Source organism: Trachinotus anak, unplaced genomic scaffold (assembly GCF_046630095.1).
Source record: "Trachinotus anak isolate AG129_WGS33_773 ecotype Australia unplaced genomic scaffold, CSIRO_AGI_Tana_v1 ptg000013l, whole genome shotgun sequence".
Lineage (NCBI taxonomy): Eukaryota > Metazoa > Chordata > Actinopteri > Carangiformes > Carangidae > Trachinotus > Trachinotus anak.
Genome location: NW_027273864.1, coordinates 17,087,797 through 17,107,296, shown reverse-complemented (window position 1 = coordinate 17,107,296; position 19,500 = coordinate 17,087,797). Strand labels below are relative to the sequence as shown.

General features: G+C 39.2%; 1 protein-coding gene across 3 annotated transcripts; it reads left to right on the top strand.

Moving 5' to 3' along the window:
* The first annotated feature begins 34 nt into the window (after positions 1-34).
* On the top strand, positions 35-18,215 carry rab44 (RAB44, member RAS oncogene family). 3 transcript variants are annotated; one of them, XM_071494024.1, is made up of 10 exons: positions 35-225; positions 609-12,790; positions 13,747-13,820; positions 14,143-14,228; positions 14,315-14,440; positions 14,524-14,605; positions 16,001-16,115; positions 17,538-17,636; positions 17,758-17,834; positions 17,958-18,215. In XM_071494024.1, exons 2-10 carry the CDS (start codon positions 623-625, stop codon positions 18,043-18,045), a joined length of 12,915 nt encoding a protein of 4,304 aa, XP_071350125.1. In that variant the 5' UTR covers positions 35-225; positions 609-622; the 3' UTR covers positions 18,046-18,215. The 3 variants fall into 3 exon arrangements, with proteins under 3 accessions (XP_071350125.1, XP_071350126.1, XP_071350123.1); XM_071494025.1 differs by having other exon boundaries at positions 605-12,790; positions 14,318-14,440; XM_071494022.1 differs by having other exon boundaries at positions 605-12,790.
* Positions 18,216-19,500: the final 1,285 nt, after the last annotated feature.

Here is a 19,500-nt window from a genome sequence, read left to right as displayed (position 1 = left end):
GAGAGTCTTGTGAGGTAAATTAAGCTTGACTCAACCAGGAAGTGTATGTTGTTGCTGTTAACTGATGAAGGCTGCAAGTGTAGCCCACACAGGAAGTTGTCGGTCAGAGATGCATTATAGGAACACCTCCATGTGTGAAGACTAACTACCGTGTAGCTAAGGCAGATGACTTGACATTACAAAGCAGCTCATGCTGGGAGACGACAGAGGTGCCAGATTTGGGTGGTAAGCACATGTAACAATTTTGTGGAAGGCTTGAAAACATTTATCTAATTTAATTTTAACTACTTATCAGTTTTGCTTTTAAGTTAATGTAACTGTTGGAATTTATAATTCTAAAAGGAACTGAATGAACAGTTTTTAATTAAGAGGCTTTACCGTGTGTTAAACATGAGTCTCAAAACTCAGTAGGCATGTTTTTGTGTTCTGTAAGTGGGATTTTGTGGAATGAATTAATAGTTTTGAGTGTTTCAAAGTAGTTAACAAGACTTAAAGACAGAAATTGCTTTGTTACAATTTTCTCTAGATTCAGTTGATGTTATCTGATGGGTATGAGAATTGAACTTTGCTGACACATTGCATGACTAAATGTCTCATGCCTTAGGAAGGAAGATTAGAAATCATGTCTACGCAGAGAACAAAGAAAAAAAGACTTGGTTCACATCGCAGGGTAGCAAATCAAAATGAAACACCCAAGGCTGACGAGCTCCATGTAATGGACAGCACTTCTGTAGCGCAATGCCACATACCAGAAGAAAATAGTGAGTCATTGAGCATATTATCTAATCCTGATTCACAGCCTGAAACCCAACATCCACCTTCACCAGACCTCACATTGAGCAGAAGAAAACTGGGGTCTAGACGAAAAAATAAAGGATTGCATGTTAAGGACTCGACAAATGAGACATACCACGAACATAGAGAGGAAGTTGAGGAAAACAGCAAGGGTAATGAAGCCCAGTCTGAGAGGCAGGAAGAATTAAGTAAAGGGAGTGGGGAGGATATATCTGCAACACATGACAGCTCTTTGTATTCTGCCCTCACATCTGGCTATTCTTGTGAGGTCCAGAACCCTACCACAACCAAATGCTCAGAAGATGTCCTGGAGAACTTAATTACTCAAAGTGGAAATCAAAAAGCAGACCAAGATGAAAATGAGACTAACTCTGAAGGGACGTCTTTTTCTTGTAAATTATTGGAAACCATTCTGGAAGTGACTGACAAATCTGGCACTCTTCAGAGTGAGGAAGTTAAAGAAAATACACACCATGTTGACAGCTCTCACTTAACTAGTTCAAGCACACTTTCATGTCCAACTGCAGATCAACAGCTAATTTCCCAATCAGATTCCAGGGAGATGCCAGAAGAACTTCTCAGTGTGTACTCTGCAACAGAAGAAGAAAACAGGGAACGAGAAGAAGATACAAACCTGTTAATGCAGGATGGAAATTTACAAAGCAACTATTTGATGAGTGAGTCACATGAAGAATCAGTAGTCCCAGGGTTTTCTACCACAGCAGAGATAACCACTGATAAAAATAGCCTGAGACAAAATACTGAATTTGAATGCAGTGTTGAGCAGGGAACATCTTCATCTTCACCAACAGAGGAATTGCCTGCAGATGAGAACCCAAACAAGCAGTTCTCCCTTCCTTTGGACTCCCAACCTCAGGACACCTCTGTCAGGATAGAAGAGCAAACCAACACAAATTTCAACCCAACTTTAAACAGAAGAAAACTGGGGTCTAGACGTAGGAATAAAGGGCGACAGCATGTAAACGATCATGAAACTAAAGAGGATGTTGTTGAAAATATTAGGGGAAATGGGGCCTTTGAAACAACACAAACATCATCAGTAATAAACACAGCAGTGCTGGTATCACCAATGGAAACCACTTTGGAAGGAACAGACAATTCTGATAATCATCAAACTGAAAGGCTTAGTGGTCAAATCAAAGAAATTGCACATCTTGTTGACAACTCTGCTTTACATAGTTCAACTTTACACCCAACTCCCTCAGATGATCAACAGCTGATTAACCAATTAAATATCAGGGAGATGCCACATGAGGAATTTTCCAGAGTGGATTTTGTAACAGATACAGAAAGAAAAGAAAGAGAGGAGGACACAGACTTGTTAAGGCAGTGGGGAATTTTACAGAGCAATAATTTGGTGAGTGAGTCACGTGTGATATCAGACGATGTCAATGTCAATCAGCCAACAGAAATGCAAGAAATCCATCTTACTGAGTGTTCCCCTGGGAGTTTGATAAATGATTCCACAGAAAATTCTGAAATCCATTTTGCAAATCTGACAGACCAAGCTGAAGTCAGTGACACATACCAGTCTGTTGCTGAATCACACCACAAACCTAAAGAGGAACATGTAGAAGATATTACGGGCAATGAAGCCCTCCGAACAATGTCATCAGCATTACAGACAATTCAGGAAGAATTAAGTCCAGAGGCTGATCTGGAAAGTTTAATTCCTAAAAGTGAATATCTTCAAGAAGGACATGATGAAAGAGAGACTGACTTTAAAGTGGAGATGTCTGATAAATCAAAAGAAGCCACACTGGAAGAAATGGAAAAATCTGACACTCTTCAGAGTGAGGAAGTCAATAACACTCATTCAGAAGAAACTGTAATTGAAGTACATGAACAGGAAATTAAGCCAACACAAATCCAAGAAATACATGAAGGTGATTACACCTTTGAAGATGTAACACATGTTACAGCAGAAAATTGTGATTCTTGTTCTGTAAACCTGACAGACCAAGATGAAGTCAGGCATACATACCAATCTGAGTTACTTGTGAAAAGTGTTGATGATCCTGATCCCATGCAGGATGTTTCAGATCCTGATGATAAACAGGACCAGCATCCTATAAAAGAAAGCAGCATGGAGGTTTCAGACCAGATACATGAAGGAAATATTGCACAAGATACAAACAAATCACAGACTAGTGACATAGAAAGAGCGGACACTGCACTAAGTCGGGTATATGAGAATGAAATGGAGGAGAGCAAATCTTCTCTACAAACCCTGGAATCAGAAACAAATGCTCCTTCAGACTCAACACCTCAGGACAATTCTTTGAAAATGGACAAACAAAATGGAAATGACTTAAACCCCATTGGGAACAGAAGAAAACTGGGGTCCACCCGTAGAAATAAAGGACGGCAGCATTTTAAGGGCTCTGGTGCTGAATCTTACCACAAACCTACAGAGGATGTTGTTGGAAATACCACTGATAATGAAGCCCTTGAAACAACAAAAATGCCATTAATGATTGAGACAGAAGTCCAGGAAACATCAGTGGAAACTATGCTGGAAGGAAAAGACAAATTTGATCTGTCTCACACTGAAGACGTTAGTGATAAAATAAAGGAAAATGCACATGTTACCACCTCTGAGTTAACTAGTATCAGTGTATATTCAAGTCCTACAGTTGACCAACAGGTAATCGACAATTCAAATGTCAGGGAGATGGAAAATGGGGAACTTCCTGGTGTGTCTTCTGCAACAGATACAGAAAGTAGAGAAAGAGATGAGGACACAGACCTGTTAAGGCAGGCCGACAATTTGGTGTGTGAGTCACATTTAAAATCAGAGGGTGTAGAGTCTTCGAACATACAAGAGATATCCACAGAAGAAAGCAGCCGCGGACAACATACAGAACCTGAAGGCAGTGTTGAGCAAGCAAGACTTTCATCACCAAAAGAGGAGTTGTCTACAAATGAGGAACAAAATGAGCATTTCAGCTTATGTGAAGTCAGGGGAGCTCAGCACTCAGAGGATGCTGTAAAGAAAGTGCATGAAGAAGAGGAAGTTAAGCCAACACAAATCCAAGAAATACATCTTATTGATTATTCCTCTGAGAGTGTGATACATGATGCCACAGAAAATTCTGAAATCTATTCTGCAAACCTGACAGACCAAGAAGAAGTCAGGCCCACATACCAATCTGAGTTACTTGTGAAAAGTATTGATGATCCTGCTCCCACGCAGCAAGTTTCAGGTCCTGATGATAAACAGGATGAGCATCCTACAAAAGAGAGCAGTGTGGAGGTTTTAGACCGGATAGATGAAGATTATCTCGTACAAGATACAAACAAATCTCAGCCTAGTAACATAGAAAGAGCAGACACTGCATTATGTCAGGTGTATGAGAATGAAGGCCGAGTAGAGGATGATATAAAACCCACTGCTGAACAAACATGTCATCAGGAGAAGGAAAGACACCTCTCTGAAATGGAGGAGAGCAAATCTTCTCTACAAACCCTGGAATCAGAACCAAATGTGCCTCTGAACTTACAACCTCAGGACAATTCTGTGAAAATAGATGAGCAAAATGACACAAACTTCAACCCCATTGGGAACAGAAGAAAACTAGGATCTAGTCGAAGAAATAAAGGACGACAGCATAATAAGAGCTCTGGTGCTGCATCATACCACCATCCTGCAAAGGAAGATATAGAGGATATTAAGGGGAATGAAGACCTCCAAACAACAATGTCATTAGCATTACAGACAAGTCAGGAAGACAATGAGCAAGATATTATCCTGTCTGTGATAGGCGCCAATACTTTGAATTCAGAGTCCATGTCTGATTATTCTTCTGAGGTTCAGAACCGCGCAACAACAACTGAAATGTCTGATAAATCAATGGAAGCCACACTGGAAGAAATGGACAAATCTGACACTCTTCAGAGTGAGGAAGTCAATGACACTCGTTCAGAAGATACTGTAAATGAAGTACATGAACAGGAAATTAAGCCAACACAAATCCAAGAAATACATGAAGGTGACTACTTCTTTGAAAGTGTAACACATGTTACAGCAGAAAATTCTGATTCCTGTTCTGGAAACCTGACAGACCAAGATGAAGTCAGGCATACATACCAATCTGAGTTGCTTGTGAAAAGTATTGATGATCCTGTTCCCATGCAGGATGTTTCAGATCCTGATGATAAACAGGACCAGCATCCTATAAAACAAAGCAGCATGGAGGTTTCAGACCAGACAGATGAAGATAATCTTGCACAAGATACAAACAAATCACAGACTAGTGACATTGAAAGAGCGGACACTGCACTAAGTCAGGCATATGAGAATGAAGGCCGAGTAGAGGATTATATAAAACCCACTGCTGAACAAACAAGTCATCAGGAGAAGCAAGTACTCCTCTCTGAAATGGAGGAGAGGGAATCTTCTCTACAAACCCTGGAATCAGAGACAAATGCTCCTTCAGACTCACAACCTCAGGACAATTCTGTGCAAATAGACAGACAAAATGACAATGACTTAAACCCCATTGGGAACAGAAGAAAACTGGGGTCTACTCGAAGAAATAAAGGACGACAGCATTTTAAGGGCTCTGGTGCTGAATCTTACCACAAACCTACAGAGGATGTTGTTGGAAATACCACTGATAATGAAGCCCTTGAAACAACAAAAATGTCATTAATGATTGAGACAGAAGTCCAGGAAACATCAGTGGAAACTATGCTGGAAGGAAAAGACAAATTTGATCTTTCTCACACTGAAGACATTAGTGATAAAATAAAGGAAAATGCACTTGTTACCACCTCTGAGTTAACTAGTATCAGTGTATATTCAAGTCCTACAGTTGACCAACAGGTCATCGACAATTCAAATGTCAGGGAGATGGAAAATGAGGAACTTCCTGGTGTGTCTTCTGCAACAGATACAGAAAGTAGAGAAAGAGATGAGGACACAGACCTGTTAAGGCAGGCCGACAATTTGGTGTGTGAGTCACATTTAAAATCAGAGGGTGTAGAGTCTTCGAACATACAAGAGATATCCACAGAAGAAAGCAGCCGCGGACAACATACAGAACCTGAAGGCAGTGTTGAGCAAGCAAGACTTTCATCACCAAAAGAGGAGTTGTCTACAAATGAGGAACAAAATGAGCATTTCAGCTTATGTGAAGTCAGGGGAGCTCAGCACTCAGAGGATGCTGTAAAGAAAGTGCACGAAGAAGAGGAAGTTAAGCCAACACAAATCCAAGAAATACATCTTATTGATTATTCCTCTGAGAGTGTGATACATGATGCCACAGAAAATTCTGAAATCTATTCTGCAAACCTGACAGACCAAGAAGAAGTCAGGCCCACATACCAATCTGAGTTACTTGTGAAAAGTATTGATGATCCTGCTCCCACGCAGCAAGTTTCAGGTCCTGATGATAAACAGGATGAGCAGCCTACAAAAGAGAGCAGTGTGGAGGTTTTAGACCGGATAGATGAAGATTATCTCGTACAAGATACAAACAAATCTCAGCCTAGTAACATAGAAAGAGCAGACACTGCATTATGTCAGGTGTATGAGAATGAAGGCCGAGTAGAGGATGATATAAAACCCACTGCTGAACAAACATGTCATCAGGAGAAGGAAAGACACCTCTCTGAAATGGAGGAGAGCAAATCTTCTCTACAAACCCTGGAATCAGAACCAAATGTGCCTCTGAACTTACAACCTCAGGACAATTCTGTGAAAATAGATGAGCAAAATGACACAAACTTCAACCCCATTGGGAACAGAAGAAAACTAGGATCTAGTCGAAGAAATAAAGGACGACAGCATAATAAGAGCTCTGGTGCTGCATCATACCACCATCCTGCAAAGGAAGATGTAGAGGATATTAAGGGGAATGAAGACCTCCAAACAACAATGTCATTAGCATTACAGACAAGTCAGGAAGACAATGAGCAAGATATTATCCTGTCTGTGATAGGCGCCAATACTTTGAATTCAGAGTCCATGTCTGATTATTCTTCTGAGGTTCAGAACCGCGCAACAACAACTGAAATGTCTGATAAATCAATGGAAGCCACACTGGAAGAAATGGACAAATCTGACACTCTTCAGAGTGAGGAAGTCAATGACACTCGTTCAGAAGATACTGTAAATGAAGTACATGAACAGGAAATTAAGCCAACACAAATCCAAGAAATACATGAAGGTGACTACTTCTTTGAAAGTGTAACACATGTTACAGCAGAAAATTCTGATTCCTGTTCTGGAAACCTGACAGACCAAGATGAAGTCAGGCATACATACCAATCTGAGTTGCTTGTGAAAAGTATTGATGATCCTGTTCCCATGCAGGATGTTTCAGATCCTGATGATAAACAGGACCAGCATCCTATAAAACAAAGCAGCATGGAGGTTTCAGACCAGACAGATGAAGATAATCTTGCACAAGATACAAACAAATCACAGACTAGTGACATTGAAAGAGCGGACACTGCACTAAGTCAGGCATATGAGAATGAAGGCCGAGTAGAGGATTATATAAAACCCACTGCTGTACAGACAAGTCATCAGGAGAAGCAAGTACTCCTCTCTGAAATGGAGGAGAGCGAATCTTCTCTACAAACCCTGGAATCAGAGACAAATGCTCCTTCAGACTCACAACCTCAGGACAATTCTGTGCAAATAGACAGACAAAATGACAATGACTTAAACCCCATTGGGAACAGAAGAAAACTGGGGTCTACTCGAAGAAATAAAGGACGACAGCATTTTAAGGGCTCTGGTGCTGAATCTTACCACAAACCTACAGAGGATGTTGTTGGAAATACCACTGATAATGAAGCCCTTGAAACAACAAAAATGTCATTAATGATTGAGACAGAAGTCCAGGAAACATCAGTGGAAACTATGCTGGAAGGAAAAGACAAATTTGATCTTTCTCACACTGAAGACATTAGTGATAAAATAAAGGAAAATGCACTTGTTACCACCTCTGAGTTAACTAGTATCAGTGTATATTCAAGTCCTACAGTTGACCAACAGGTAATCGACAATTCAAATGTCAGGGAGATGGAAAATGAGGAACTTCCTGGTGTGTCTTCTGCAACAGATACAGAAAGTAGAGAAAGAGATGAGGACACAGACCTGTTAAGGCAGGCCAACAATTTGGTGTGTGAGTCACATTTAAAATCAGAGGGTGTAGAGTCTTCGAACATACAAGAGATATCCACAGATGAAAGCAGCCGCGGACAACATACAGAACCTGAAGGCAGTGTTGAGCAAGCAAGACTTTCATCACCAAAAGAGGAGTTGTCTACAAATGAGGAACAAAATGAGCATTTCAGCTTATATGAAGTCAGGGGAGCTCAGCACTCAGAGGATGCTGTAAAGAAAGTGCATGAAGAAGAGGAAGTTAAGCCAACACAAATCCAAGAAATACATCTTATTGATTATTCCTCTGAGAGTGTGATACATGATGCCACAGAAAATTCTGAAATCTATTCTGCAAACCTGACAGACCAAGAAGAAGTCAGGCCCACATACCAATCTGAGTTACTTGTGAAAAGTATTGATGATCCTTCTCCCACGCAGCAAGTTTCAGGTCCTGATGATAAACAGGATGAGCATCCTACAAAAGAGAGCAGTGTGGAGGTTTTAGACCGGATAGATGAAGATTATCTCGTACAAGATACAAACAAATCTCAGCCTAGTAACATAGAAAGAGCAGACACTGCATTATGTCAGGTGTATGAGAATGAAGGCCGAGTAGAGGATGATATAAAACCCACTGCTGAACAAACATGTCATCAGGAGAAGGAAAGACACCTCTCTGAAATGGAGGAGAGCAAATCTTCTCTACAAACCCTGGAATCAGAACCAAATGTGCCTCTGAACTTACAACCTCAGGACAATTCTGTGAAAATAGATGAGCAAAATGACACAAACTTCAACCCCATTGGGAACAGAAGAAAACTAGGATCTAGTCGAAGAAATAAAGGACGACAGCATAATAAGAGCTCTGGTGCTGCATCATACCACCATCCTGCAAAGGAAGATATAGAGGATATTAAGGGGAATGAAGACCTCCAAACAACAATGTCATTAGCATTACAGACAAGTCAGGAAGACAATGAGCAAGATATTATCCTGTCTGTGATAGGCGCCAATACTTTGAATTCAGAGTCCATGTCTGATTATTCTTCTGAGGTTCAGAACCGCGCAACAACAACTGAAATGTCTGATAAATCAATGGAAGCCACACTGGAAGAAATGGACAAATCTGACACTCTTCAGAGTGAGGAAGTCAATGACACTCGTTCAGAAGATACTGTAAATGAAGTACATGAACAGGAAATTAAGCCAACACAAATCCAAGAAATACATGAAGGTGACTACTTCTTTGAAAGTGTAACACATGTTACAGCAGAAAATTCTGATTCCTGTTCTGGAAACCTGACAGACCAAGATGAAGTCAGGCATACATACCAATCTGAGTTGCTTGTGAAAAGTATTGATGATCCTGTTCCCATGCAGGATGTTTCAGATCCTGATGATAAACAGGACCAGCATCCTATAAAACAAAGCAGCATGGAGGTTTCAGACCAGACAGATGAAGATAATCTTGCACAAGATACAAACAAATCACAGACTAGTGACATTGAAAGAGCGGACACTGCACTAAGTCAGGCATATGAGAATGAAGGCCGAGTAGAGGATTATATAAAACCCACTGCTGTACAGACAAGTCATCAGGAGAAGCCGGAACTCCTCTCTGAAATGGAGGAGAGCAAATCTTCTCTACAAACCCTGGAATCAGAGACAAATGCTCCTTCAGACTCACAACCTCAGGACAATTCTTTGAAAATGGACAAACAAAATGGAAATGACTTAAACCCCACTGGGAACAGAAGAAAACTGGGGTCCACCCGTAGAAATAAAGGACGGCAGCATGATAAGGGCTCTGGTGCTGAATCTTACCACAAACCTACAGAGGATGTTGTTGGAAATACCACTGATAATGAAGCCCTTGAAACAACAAAAATGTCATTAACGATTGAGACAGAAGTCCAGGAAACATCAATGGAAATCATTCTGGAAGGAAAAGACAAATTTGATCTTTCTCAGACTGAAGACATTAGTGATAACATAATGGAAAATGCACATGTTACCACCCCTGAGTTAACTAGTATTAGTGTATATTCAAGTCCTACAGTAGACCAACAAGTAACTGACCAATCAAATGACAGGGAGATGCTGTCCTCTGCAACCGATACAGAAAGTAAAGAAAAAGACGAGGACACAGACTTACTAAGGCAGTGGGGAATTTTAGAGGCCATCAATTTGGTGAATGTGTCACATTTAAATTCAGAGGGTATAGAGTCTTCTATCACACCAGAGATAACCACAGAAAAAAACAGCTTCCGCCAACACACAGAACCTGGATTCACTGTTGAGCAAGCAACAGTTTCATCACCAAAAGAGGAGTTGTCTACAAATGAGGAACAAAATGAGCATTTCAACTTCTCTGAAGTCAAAAGTGGTCAGCAGTCAGAGGAGGCTGTGCGTGAAGTGCATGGAGAAGAGGAGATTAAGCTACCAGAAATGCAGAAAATGCATCAATTTGATTACTCCTCAATTAAGGAGAGCAGTCCTTCTTTACAAACTCTGCAATCAGAAGTAAGATCTCCTTTGGACTCCCAACCTATGGACAATTCTCAGAGCATTAAAGAAGAAACTGACTCAGGCTTCAAATCCACAGGGAACAGAAGAAAACTGGGGTCAAGCAGAAGAAATAAAGTAAGACAGCATATACCAGACTCTGTTCCTGAACCATACACCAAACTTAAAGAAGAAGTTGTTGAAAATACCAGGGGTGATAAAGGTTCTGAAACACAACAAATACCATTAGGAACAGAGACAGCAAAGCAGGAAGAATTAAAAGATCATACTGATGTAGGTTTCAAACCTGCTGAGAAAATAAGAACAATTAGATCAACTGTAAAGAAAGAGGAAAAGATGCCAGGAGAAGATACAACTTTGTCACAGAATATCATGGACAGCAGTACAATTGTGACAACAGACACTACCTTAAGGTCAGACAAAAATGACTCTCTTAAACCCACTGAAGAAGTCAGTGAGGAAAGAAAGGAACACATAAAAGAGCCAGAGAATTTAACTGTGCTTACAGGATATGATACCATTAAAATAGACTTGATACAATCTGAAAAAGACTCAGAAGAAACATCAATAGATGTGCAAGGGCCTGGTCAGGTTGAAGTGAGAGAAGAATGTGAAGATCCTGCAAATAAAGACCATGCAGCCCAGGAAATAAATATTTCAAATGTAGTCACACATGCAGAACTTTCTTCTGCATGTGAAAATAAAAGTGACACATGGGCTACATTTGACATTGGTCATCAGAAAAAGTTAACAGCCAATCCAGCTGGTGATGTGTCTGAGGAAAGTGGAATTTCTACAGCAACAGACGCAGTCAACAGCCAGCAAGATATACAAGAAAAAAATCCTGTAGGTAACAGTGAAAATTTGCTTGAAAAAGTGAAACAGAGGAAAAGAAAGATGGGCTCTACTCGCAGGACTCAACTCAACAGAAAACAAGAGGGAGAAACACACAACAAAGACGAAACATTTGAAAGCAACTTTGGCATGGAAGTTGATGTGAGAAATCTTGACAGGATGGAGGTGGAGGAGTTACCACTGATAGCGACAACAGCAGTATCACAAAAAGAAAATGCACAATCATCACTGAGAACTGTGTATAAAGAACAACAGGAAACTAATGAAACTGGTTCTGTGCATGATAAGCAGCAAATGCAACAAAGCAGTACCTCTGACCTGCAGACTGTAGAGAGCAATATTAAAGCAGGCATAGATGATTCAATGGTTCACCTTCCTGAGTGGTCTGCCTCCCACAATGAGGAAGTTGCTTATCCTGTTACATTTGTTCATGGAGTTGATGTGAGGGATGGTGAGGGAAATGTAGATTTTAGTGTGGTGCCACCGCAGCTAGATGATTTTGCAAGTACTGAGATGCGAACAACCTCGATGGTTGTTGGAAGAAATGGACACTCAGTAAATCAGTTGCTGTCTTCAAATACTGAGGGTGCTGTAAACACTGACTCTGATGTCACACTGTCTTTTTCTGAGACTGCACAAAGTACACAAAATGATGAGGGAAGTACAGAGGTCATAAAAGTACTACATGACCAAGCTTTGAATTCAGCAGAGGCACCCACTATGACTGTGGCAGATTTGGCAAAAGTAAATTCTGTGGTCAAGGGAGGAGTTGTAGAAGAGAATACAAATGCACAGGCAAGTGCACAAGAGCCAAACAATGTGAATGAAGAAGCTCAAGACACAAACGTTGAGATGAAGAATGCAAGTCCAAATTTCAGTTCCACCAACAGGAGAAGAAAATTGGGCTCCACCCGCAGGAATCTTGAGTCACGATCCAAAGGGGAATACTTACATCAAAAGCAAGAAGTGGATAATGAAGCAACTGCCACAAATGTTGGGGATGTTTTGAGCGAGGGTGTCCCAGGCATCAAAGAAAAAGAGCTGCAACTTCACAGTGAACACAAAGATGGTGACTCTGAGCAAAGGAAAGAAAAAGTATTTGAAACAGTGGAGTACAGCCACATTGGTGAATCTCAGTTAGAACCTGTGGTTTACCAGACAGTTGAAGAAAATCCTGATTCTCTCAGCCAACTAGTAGAAACAGAGCATCAGCTAAGTCCAGATCACCTCCCTGCAACACCATCCACTTCTCCCAAACATGATGTTATGCCAGAATCAGCTGCTGGAGGGAGAAGACGAAAAATGGGATCTCACCGGAAGTCACATGGACATCAACGCTTTGAAAACCAAACTGCAAGAGAGGACAGAATAGATGTACAAAAAGTGAGAGATGTCAGTCTGACAGATGAGAGTGCCATCAAGACAGCGAAAGAGCACACAGAAGGATCTTTGAGCCTGGACGAAATATTAGAGGTAAGCAGCAAAGCAAAAAAGATTTTATGTGTGTGAGTCTGTTGTTTTTGTTTCACAGTTAAAGTGTAGGTGTAATCTTCATTTACTATAGTGTCAGATTTGCTTAAACAGATGAACACAGGTCAGAAATCATGTAGGTATAGTTTCTGTGGCAAGTGAACTTACTGGTCTCATTGTTCCTTATTATTGGAATTTTTTTCTTTTGCATGTTTCCCTGATTAGATTTTCTTTTTGAAACTTTTATTATACAAATCAACCAGGTCAACAAATTGCCACACAGCTCAACTTAACTGCCTTCTTAATTTACTTCCTTCAGTCAGTCAGTCGTGAATTTGTATCTATCATTGGTGGTAGTAGAAGTGTACTTTGACACAGTAAGTCTAAATTGGGTTGTGCTTCCTATTTGCATGAAACCTCTTGCACACTTGTCAAGAGTTTGTTTCAAGAGCAACAAAATGACACAATGAACCAAAATGAGGAACGTGTGGTCCATGCTACAAGTTTCACATCGTGAAAAGGAGAACACAAACATGTATCTGTTTCTTGATCGCTGTGCTGGTGTGTGTTTGTTGAAAGCGTTCACATAATATGTTTGTATGGATATGCTATGTGAAATGATCCAAAAGCACATCATGCAAAGCCAAAACTTAATAACAGAATTACCAAATGTTTTTCTTGTAATACACAAAATGTCTTATTTTAATGGTTGTAACATCACATATCAGAAGGAGTGCAAACAGTACACATTTCTGAAATTCTTAACTTCAGGAAACAAACATCACTTAGTGTGTAACAGAGGATAATTCAGTTGGACATTATCCTTTTATCATTTGACAAACAAAGGGAAAAACAGCATGTTTACTCTTTCTCAAAATGTTATTAAATTGATTCAAGATGAAATATCAGACTAGAGCCTTAACTCAGTTACCTCATTAATGGGATTTTTTTGCTTCCAGGTTGATGAAAGTAACCAGAAAACATCATCGAATATCAGCATCTCAAAGGCAACAGAGCACACAGGGCCTAAGAGGTAAGTAAATACCTAATTAGCTTAGCACACTAAAGTTTTGACCTCCCAGTTTGGGTAACCATCAGAGAATAATCTTCATTCATATCAACCGTTTGTGCTTTCACTCATGTTTTTCTGTTGATTTGTTTGCAAAAAGTACTTAACCAATTTTTAAGTTTTTTTTTTAATTCAAATATAAACTTGTGGTTATATTTTGTACAGTTCTGCAATTCTGGCAATGACTGACAACTAAAAACTGCAGCAGAATGTCATTTCAATAATCTGTGGTATGCTGTATATGCTGTATATTGTATTATATAACACTTGCCTGTCTTTTTTACAGTGAGAAGGCACCTAAACTGACTCCAGTTCAATATCCCCAGGCTGAAATTCGCCTTAGTCAAGAGAGTCGAAAGAAGGTTTCCTTTGGTAAACAGAACATTACTACTTACACTCACCTTATTGTAGAGAGAGGTTTTATGTGTGATAAGTAAGTGTTTTTGTTTTCCTTTCAGCAGGAACAGATGTCAGATCAAAAAGCTATGATGTGTTGCTGGTTGGAAACAGCAATGTAGGCAAGACCTCCTTCATGAAAAGAGCTCAGAGTGGGAAGTTTTCTTTAGATTTACCTGCCTCTGTTGGTAAGATCTTGATCTTTAGCCAATTATTTTCCCATAACTATAGGTAAACATACAGAGTAATGTTACATAAATGTATTCTGTAGGCCTTGATTCCTGCATGTGGACTGTGGTAGTGGATGGAAAGCCTGTGGTGCTTCAGTTATGGGATACAGCAGGTCAAGAAAGGTAAGTTTCCTGTTTGCTGTAACAATACGTCATTGAGAAAATCACACCAATTACTGTTATTTGACATATGAATTACCGGTGAAATTGCCTTGTAATGCAATAATGCAGACAATAAATGTGTGATCCCTGCTTTTTATTAAGTTATTTTACCATTTTTAGAGCCTGTTTTCCTCTACACGGATATTGATACAGTATGTACTGTAGGTGATTGTCTCGCAGTATATTTCATGATCAAGAATCATAAAAAATATCATAGATATAATGGGCATTTGTGACTAGTGTCTTGAGGTCCTTCGTGGTGACTGGGGTTGTTGGTACGGATCTGTTGTCATCAACGCACATCACAGTTGAGTTTTTTGGGGTCTGGGTACTGGAATCATCTTGGTAACCTTGAAGCACATAGGGACGATTTATTTCTTCATGTCAATGTCTTCAAGCAGAGAAGAGATTTCTGGCACAACTTTACCTACGTGAATAGAGTCCTCCTGATGTAAGCACAGGGTTTGGTCATTGGTTGGTGGGAAGGTTGTGGGCTAGAATTCATTCAGCATATCTGAAGACAGGGCATCGCCATCAAAAGTGAAAGGTGTTATTTTGTGGTTTATGATGGCCTAAATACTCTGCCACAATGCGCCATTTGTCTTTTTATTCCTGGAAGTGGCAGAGGACTTTCTGTGTATAGATGTGCGTCACTTCTCTGGTGACTCAGGACAGGTTGTCTCTGACAGGTTGTCTCTGCCCTGAGGGCTTTCTCCTCACCCAGTCTGAAGGCAGCATCTTGGGTTCTCAGCAACGTGTACACCTCGGCAATCAGCCAAGAATGCTGATGAGCACATGTGACAATGCTTACATAATCCTCTATGCACTCGTCATTGTAGCCAGTGACAGATACTGTTGCAGCCTCCAAACAGACAAAGCCAGAGAATGTGCTCAAAACACTTTGAAAGTGTTGAGAAGTCTCTTTCAGGCCAGGTTGTAACCTGTTTCAGAACTGGTTTTGCACATCTCAACAAGGTTTTTTTTACTGGAATCAGAACAGCAGATGTCCCAAAAGCAGAGCTGCGTGCAATGTGCATGGAGTATGTAGATGTCCACATGTTCAATCCACGTGTTGCATACATACAAGCTTTAGCAATGTTTTTGCAAACTCAACTAACCAGTATGATTAGATTACCAGAAACAAGCTTTCTACCTCTGTTGTGCATGTTTTGTCATCGCACAGTTTCTCACTACATTGCAAGACAAATATGTGAAGTTCACTAATGTATCTGAGGAAAAGTAATGAAAAGGGGCTAGTTTTGTGTTAGTTAGTTAGTTAGTCATCTCCCTCTGATTTAAAAAAATTCAAATCTCTGTTTAGACTGTCTCTCATTATATTCTTGACTATCTTCAAAGGTTTCACAGCATCACAAGACAGGTTTTTCATAAAGCTCGGGCATTTCTCTTGATGTATGACATCAGTTCCTCTCAAAGCTTCTCTGCAGTCAGCTACTGGGCAAACTGTATTCAGGTATGGTGCATTTAAATCTTCAGTCCATGTGTGTACTGTTGAAATGTGAAATGTCACCAATCTACAGGCTTTCTTGATACAATGTTTTTAACTGTTGTTAGAATAACAGGTTTTTAGAGACCTGGGGCCAGATGCATAAAACTCTGTGAAGATGCGTTACCAAAATTATGTGTTTATAAACGTCACTCATGGAGAAATTTGGCGCACATGCATGAGCCTCATTTGCACTCCCACAATTAGCCATAAATGGATGAACACACTCCCTTAATACATCACTTTGCATAAAAAAATACTGTCGGTGCCACAAGCACAGAAAAGAAAGTCGAGACAGATAATAAAGAATGCAAGCTCTGTGAAGACTATTTTGTTTTTTGGTAAATTCCGTGTCTCCTCTTTATTTTGCAACTTCACTTCACTGTATCTAACTTGGCTTGCTCTAAAAAAAAACAAAAAACAAAAACATGCACGCATGGTAAAAAGAATGCGTGAAGTGCGCACACTCTCACCACACATTCTGTGTTTATAAATACCAATTCATGTGTGTGTACGTGTCATTTATGCTTCTGGCCTCACGCATACTTTAAAATTAGATTAAAAATTAGTTTAGATTTATAAACTGGGTGTAGTAATTATTTGCTACACTAAAATGCCACTGAGGTGCTGCTAGGGCTGGGCTCTGTTAGCTGTTTCCATGATGCTTGCTTCTGACAAAATGCCCAGTTTGTCAACAGACAAAAGTGAGGTTTATTATACAAGTTATTATGATAAATATATAAATTGTGCTCTTAATATAAGTGCTTACATATTATACATATTACATATATAATTACAGCTTTTTAATTGCTGCAACAGCATAGATGGACAAAAATGTTCCACAGAAAGTACAAATCAACAAACCTGTGCATAAACACAGGCTTGGGTATTATACAGCAGCAATGCACCTGCACCCAACTGCATTTAACTCCTTAAATATGTCTCAAAATAATAAAAAGAAGAAGATGAAGAAAAAGATTATTATACACTTAATTTATGCAATCATTTATGCATATAATACAAAAATAACATGGAACAACATAAAATGGCTCCTACAATACTCTGTGCTTTTGTTATACTGACTTAAGGACACTTATGTATATTTAATCTACAGGTCAAATTCCACAAGAACATAATAAGGATATAGTGAAAAACAACGAAAAAACAAAACAGTACCTAGAGTATTTAAAATGTGCATTAAAATTTGAAATGATTTTCAGGTAACACCTGATCCTTGGAGAATAACTAATTCATCTTGTTTGCTGTAAACTATTAAGGATTTACATCACATGGAAGCTAAATGTCAGGAAGCCATGAAGACAGATCAGACACTGTACAGGTGTGTGCATGGCAATCCAAACAATAATCAAATGAATCCATATTTTGCAGGAAGGGGCTGCAGAAAACATGCCCATTTTACTTCTGGGGAACAAGAGTGATTGCACAGAACGGCAGGTTAAAGCTGAGGAGGGAGAAAGTCTAGCTAAGGTACGGATTCTTATGCATAACATCCTCTCATACTTTCAATTCATTTGATGACCACAGAAAACAATGAAATAGTTGTAATTATCAAACTCCCACACTAAAGGCAGCTGTTCTGCTTCCATAGGAGTACAACTTTGAGTTCATGGAGTGTAGCGCTGCCACGGGTGAAAACGTGATTCAGTCCTTGGAAACTGTCGCCAGGTAATAATTGTCACATCCTTCATATTCTCTTTGTTTTTTGTCGTCTATCACACCAGACTTTCTGCTGCAATGTCACGCTCATGATATCAGCTGATTGTGGTATTATTGTTGTGTTGTTGCCAGGATGTTGAGTCAAAAAGTTGACACAACAGAGGAAGCATTGGTGTTGCACAAAGAACCCCCACAGAAAAAAAGATCAGGATGTTGCTGAACACACGTGTTTGTCTAAGATGTCTGAAGAGTGGTGAAATCCTGCACACGGTGGACATTCCATGTCTATTTACATCACAACTAAATCTGATACTCAAACCATTCTTTACATCCAATGTGTTGTATTAGGATACACAAATGTATATGTATATATATATATATATATATATATATATATGTTAAATTTCCTTTTTTTTCATTTACCGTTAGCTATTTTATTATTTCTACCAAAGCCTTAACTAGTAGGCAACTTTATTGATTTAAAGAACAATATATAGAGAGCAAGAAATCTCCATACTAGCATAACATATATATACTGTTGAAGCCACAGAGGTGACCAGGCTTTCTGAGTGTCTTGATGTTTTCTTACTGTATACATATATATATATATATATATATATATGTGTGTGTGTGTGTGTGTGTGTTATATATATATATATATATATATATATATATATGTGTGTGTGTGTGTGTGTGTGTTATATATGTATATATTACACAGCTGGCGTAAGCTTTCCCTAGTCAGTAAACAGTTGAAACCATGGAAACAATTAAATGGTGAATAACAGATTTTTTTTATCTTGCAAGATGCTACTTTATATTGTTTTGCATTGTATGTTTTATAATTTTAGATGAATTTAGTTTCTTGCAGTACTCTACTAGTGCAATTTCAAATGACCAAATAATCTCAGTGAGAAACCGAACTTTCAGTACTTCAGCACTTTCTCGGGTCCTAGGTTGAAAAATATAGAAATTATGTGTTTTGTTACTTTCATGAAATAAATATAAGTGTTGTGTATATGGTATATGTAAAAATTTCTCTGTCTTTGCTTAATCTTAACAGGCAAATTAGCTCAGAGGTTACAGAGCATGGTGGCAATCAGTAGTTTTAAGGCTATTAAAACATGCAATATGCCTGCGAACAAGTATAAATATTTTCATTTTTGTTGCTTTAAGTATACAAAAAAATCTGAAATTATGTTACAGTTATTGTGATTTTGTGTTTACCATCTGTTCTAAAGTGAATGGTCTTTTCTTTGCATTTGTCTCACAGCTACCAGGTTGGCCAGGTAATCATAAATAAATTTTATGCCTCAGTCAGATACTGGCAGCAAAATGATTTACAGACTTTCAATATAAATGTCAAATTTATTTTTATGTTTCTGTTTATTTCCCTGTAACTTGTGTCACTGATTGCCTTTAATCAAATTGTTCTAATGTCACGTCTCCTGCTTAATAAACCTCCAAAACAATGAATAGTGTGCCCTCGTACTTAATTTGTGTCCTCATGGAAGTTGTGTGTTTTCAAACTGACAAAGACAACAGTGTTCCCACTGGAACAACAAGTTCTTCAGTGGTATGAAGAGCATGGCAACAATGGCGCCACTGGAATAACCTCATAACATCCCCAAAGGACCTTTTGTGGGAAACAGAAAGCTGAGACAGCGTCTTCCAA

Coding starts and splice junctions, on each gene's coding strand:
- rab44 (XM_071494024.1), top strand. CDS start 623: ATGTCTACGCAGAGAACAAAGAAAAAAAGACTTGGTTCACATCGCAGG. Junction 17,637..17,757: donor AGGGAGAAAGTCTAGCTAAG/GTACGGATTCTT, acceptor CTGCTTCCATAG/GAGTACAACTTTGAGTTCAT. Junction 17,835..17,957: donor TCCTTGGAAACTGTCGCCAG/GTAATAATTGTC, acceptor TGTTGTTGCCAG/GATGTTGAGTCAAAAAGTTG.